The sequence below is a fragment of the Serinus canaria genome, chromosome 8 (assembly GCF_022539315.1).
Source record: "Serinus canaria isolate serCan28SL12 chromosome 8, serCan2020, whole genome shotgun sequence".
In the NCBI taxonomy this organism is placed as follows: Eukaryota; Metazoa; Chordata; class Aves; order Passeriformes; family Fringillidae; genus Serinus; species Serinus canaria.
The window spans coordinates 1691906-1696273 of NC_066322.1; the positions used below are offsets into that span (position 1 = coordinate 1691906).

The 4368-nt window shown below is 50.5% G+C and overlaps 1 protein-coding gene across 1 annotated transcript in view; it reads left to right on the plus strand.

Annotated features, from left to right (window-relative positions):
- Window positions 1-4219, plus strand: part of JAK1 (Janus kinase 1) — a 55492-nt gene extending 51273 nt beyond the window's left edge. Inside the window, exons 20-25 of the mRNA XM_050977321.1 lie at window positions 274-466; window positions 670-794; window positions 1204-1376; window positions 1722-1839; window positions 2094-2204; window positions 3026-4219. Of these exons, the coding sequence (XP_050833278.1) occupies window positions 274-466; window positions 670-794; window positions 1204-1376; window positions 1722-1839; window positions 2094-2204; window positions 3026-3127 (822 nt within the window). The 3' untranslated portion in view covers window positions 3128-4219. The remainder of the gene's footprint in view (window positions 1-273; window positions 467-669; window positions 795-1203; window positions 1377-1721; window positions 1840-2093; window positions 2205-3025) is intronic.
- Window positions 4220-4368: the final 149 nt, after the last annotated feature.

The following is a 4368-nucleotide window of genomic DNA, read 5'->3' on the forward strand; positions in this document are numbered from 1 at the left end:
ATGTCACCCCCAGAACACAGCCAGTGCTCCTGGCTGTCCCCACAGCCACATGAACCCAAATCAGTGCCTGGCTGTCCCCACAGCCCTGCTGTGTCACACACACCCAAATCAGTGCCTGGCTGTCCCCACAGCCCCTGCTGTGTCACACATTCACCCAAATCAGTGCCTGTGTGTCCCCACAGCCCCTGCTGTGTCACACAGACACCCAAATCAGTGCCTGAGTGTCACTGTCTGAGCATTGTCCTCGAGGTTGCTCCTTTCTCTCCCTCCCAGGGCCACTTTGGCAAGGTGGAGCTGTGCAGATATGACCCAGAAGGTGACAACACAGGGGAGCAGGTGGCAGTGAAATCCCTGAAGCCAGAGAGTGGAGGGAATCACATTGCTGACCTCAAGAAGGAAATTGAAATCCTGAGGAATCTTTATCACGACAACATCGTCAAGTACAAGGGGATTTGCACAGAAGATGGTAAATCTTGCAGAATATTAAACAGTGTATGGGATTTCCTTTAGAATTTATAAATTTCCTGCCTGGAGCAGGTTTTCCTGTGCATTGGCTCAGGGATGGATGATGGGAACGAGCCACAGGATGTTTAAAATGCTGCCGGTGCTCTGGGTTTGTATAAAAGCTGTTGAGAAGGGTCTGCAAACCAAACATGCTCTGTTCTTTAGGAGGAAGTGGGATTAAACTCATCATGGAATTCCTTCCCTCTGGGAGCCTGAAGGAGTATCTCCCACGGAACAAGAACAAGATCAACCTCAAGCAGCTGCTCAGATATGCAGTTCAGATCTGCAAGGTGAGCTGGGCCCGAGCCTGCAGCTCCATCAGCTGGGTGAGGGGGGTGGAGAACATCAGCAACAAACCCATTCTCCATCTCTGTCCCCAAGGATCAGAATCCTAAAGCAATCCTTCCCACGCTTTGGGTGCCAGTGGCACAAGGATCAGCTGGGGAATAATGAGGAGGTTCCAGGTTCCAAAGTTTGCTCTGAAAAGTTGTTCCTGTGGGAGGCTTTGGAGGATCAGGAGGGAGGGCAGCACTTGGAATGGGCTGGCAAGAGGAAAGGAGCAAGGTGAAGTCTAAAGGGATGGAGATGAGAGTGCAGAGCACGGTCAGGCCTTGTGAAGCAGTGACTGGAGAAGAAGGGATTAAAGTGTTGGAGAAATAAAGGGAAAGGAAATTAGAGGCTTCTTTTCTCCTCTCTCAGGGCATGGACTACCTGGGCTCCTGTCAGTACGTGCACCGTGACCTGGCAGCCAGGAATGTCCTCGTGGAGAGTGAGAACAGGGTGAAGATTGGGGACTTTGGGCTCACCAAGGCCATCGAGACAGATAAGGAATATTACACCGTCAAGGATGACCGCGACAGCCCCGTCTTCTGGTACGGCCTGGGGACAGGGACCCCTCTGCTCCTGCACTCCCCGGGTTCTCCTGGTTTTATGAGGCCTAAGATACACCATGAGAGCAAGGAAAAGGCACCTGGTGGGCTGCACTCACCTCTTGTGCTGTTTATTTCTTCCTGCACTTCATGATCCATTTCCCCACTATTTTGGGCTGGGTCTCCTTGGTGTCACCGTGCCTCGCTGTGAGGTGGAACACACCTTATTTATCACTTTTTAATTTATGTGCAAGGCCCCACGAACACAGCTGTGGCTCTTGAGTCACTCAGGCTGTGTGTGAGCAGGGCTGGGCCCCAGGGTGTGACGCTGTCCCCTCGTGTCCCCAGGTACGCCCCGGAGTGTTTGCTGCAGAGCAAGTTCTACATCGCCTCCGACGTGTGGTCCTTCGGGGTGACGCTCTACGAGCTCCTCACCTACTGTGACTCCGAGTCCAGCCCCATGGCGGTGAGTGGCTGGCACACAAACGCTGCCAGGGCTGCTTCAATCCCATCCCCTAAAAATATTGTTCTTGTTCTGGGCACCCAGAGCAGCAGTCAGAGAATCGCGGGCTCAGCTGGGGAGGGAGGGAGGGACCTTAACGCTCCTCTCCTTCCACCCCTTCCGTGGGGAGCACCTTCCACCAGGATTGTCTGGGAAACACCTGGGGCTGCTCCTGGCATGGGGTGAGGGACTCCCAGCTGACCCCGCTGTCCCCACAGGAATTCCTGAAGATGATCGGCCCCACGCAGGGACAGATGACGGTGGCACGGCTCGTGAGGGTCCTGCAGGATGACAAACGGCTGCCACGGCCACCCACCTGTCCTGAGGAGGTGATGGAGGGATGGATGGATGGATAATGGATGGAGGGATGGATGGATGGTTGGATGGATGGATGGATGGATGATGGATGATGGATGGATGGATGATGGATGGATGGATGGATGGATGGATGGATGGATGGATGGTGGATGGGATGGAGGGATGATGGATGGCTGGATGGATGGATGGATGGATGGATGGATGGATGGATGGATGGATGGATGGATGGATGGATGGATGGATGGATGGATGGATGGATGGGTGGGTGGAGGGATGGAGGGATGATGGATGGATGGATGGATGGATGGATGGATGGATGGATGGATGGATGGATGGATGGATGATGGATGGATGGATGGATGGATGGGAGAGGGAGGAAGGTCTGTCCATCTGTCCCTGCTGGACACAGGTTCAGCCCCAGAGGGCGACACTTCCCAGGCCACTCAGGTAGGAAAGCCTTCAGCAGTGCTGGGAAAAGGCACTGCCAGGGTTTTCAAGCATTTTTTTAAAATGTTTTTTGAAACTAATATTCCCAAGTCTGTGGTGTCCCTTCAGAGGGGGCAGGGACTTGCTGCAGTACCTGGATCTGTGAAAATCCCCTGGGCTGGGAATCCTTCTGATGTTGGCAGTTCCTGGGGTGCAGCTCCCCAGCTGGAAGTGCTGTGTTGGTTTAGACCTGAGCTGCCCCAAGCCCCCTGCTCCGCTCCCTGCTGGCCCTGCCCCAGAGCTGAGGTGCTCCTGTTCATTCTGGGAGCCTCTGCTCCATTGTTTGTACTGGAAAACCCCAGGAAATGTTTCATGCCTTTAAAAATGTCCCTGGTTCTGTTGCCAGGTGGATCAGCTGATGAGGAAGTGCTGGATCTTCAAACACGACGAACGCACCACCTTCCACAACCTGATCCAAGGATTTGAAACAATTATGAGTAAAATGTAATTTTTTTTTTTAATCCTGTCAGGACTTTAAATGCCCAGCAACCTATCTGTGCCCAAGGCAATTCCTTTTCTTTTTTTTACTCCTGTAATTTGTACTCTGGCTGGGCTGATGTGGTTATAAAGGATTCGTTTGCCAACAGACTGAAGAGTTGGATTAAAAGAATTTAAAAGGTTTGGGCAAAATGAGCTCCAGCTCCCTTTGCTGCTGCTGTTGCAGGGCAGTTTTATCCTGCTCTGCTTCTGGCTGTGCCACAGCTGCAACTGCCCTGCTGGATGAAGTGAGCTGGGAAAATCCACTGCATTTCTCAGCTCAAACCTCAGCCAGGGGCTCTAAGAGGGCTCCAGTCGTGATTTTAAAGTCGGCTGACAAAATATCCTTCACAGGCACTTAAATCCTTATAACAAACAAAACAACTCTGGCAGAAAAATACAGGGCAAGGAAAATTTTCAGCTCTTTTTAAACCCACCAGGCCTCAGTCCTGAGCTCTTACAGGGAATTTAAAAAAAAAGTTCAAAAATGCCACCCCAGCAGTGTGGAGGGGTGGGCACAGCTGTGCATTTCAGTGAGAAGCCCAATTTTGGGATAAATAATTTGCTTTTCCTAACTCCAGTCCCACATTCTCCCCCTGGAGCCCCAGCCTGGGTGCAGCCCTGGAGCTGAGGGATGTGCAGGGCAGGAATGGCTGGAGCTGGGAAGAACCCAGTGCATGGCCAGAACCTGGAGGGGATTATCCTGAGCAGCCTGGGCTCTCCAGGGCCTGGGAACCCTCCCACCATTGCTTTAAAGAACATTTTGACTCAGCCCATGAGTGGTTTAACTGGAACCTTCTGCTGCCATCATTTTTCCTACCACACCTGGAGTTGGAAAATGCTCTGAAGAGATCCTCAAGTTTTGGCAATAACAGAAAGACGTCTATATATATATATATATATATAAATAAATATATATAAAAATGGTAATTATGAGCTCCAAGGAGGTCAGATTTATTTTTACAGTGTTATTGTTTCTGTATGTCACTTAGGAAGCCGAATTTAATCTGTAAGCACTTTGTTACTCTTTATACAAACAAGTCTAATAAATTTTTTTTCTCCATGTGCCTCCCTTTTTAATCATAAATTAAACAGAGGAAAGTTTTTTAAATTGAATTTCCATGGGAATGGTGTTCTTTTAAAACCTTTTCCTACTTTACCTGATTAAAGGAGTCCAGAGCTGTTTTCCTCCCACAAAAAAATCCACTTGAA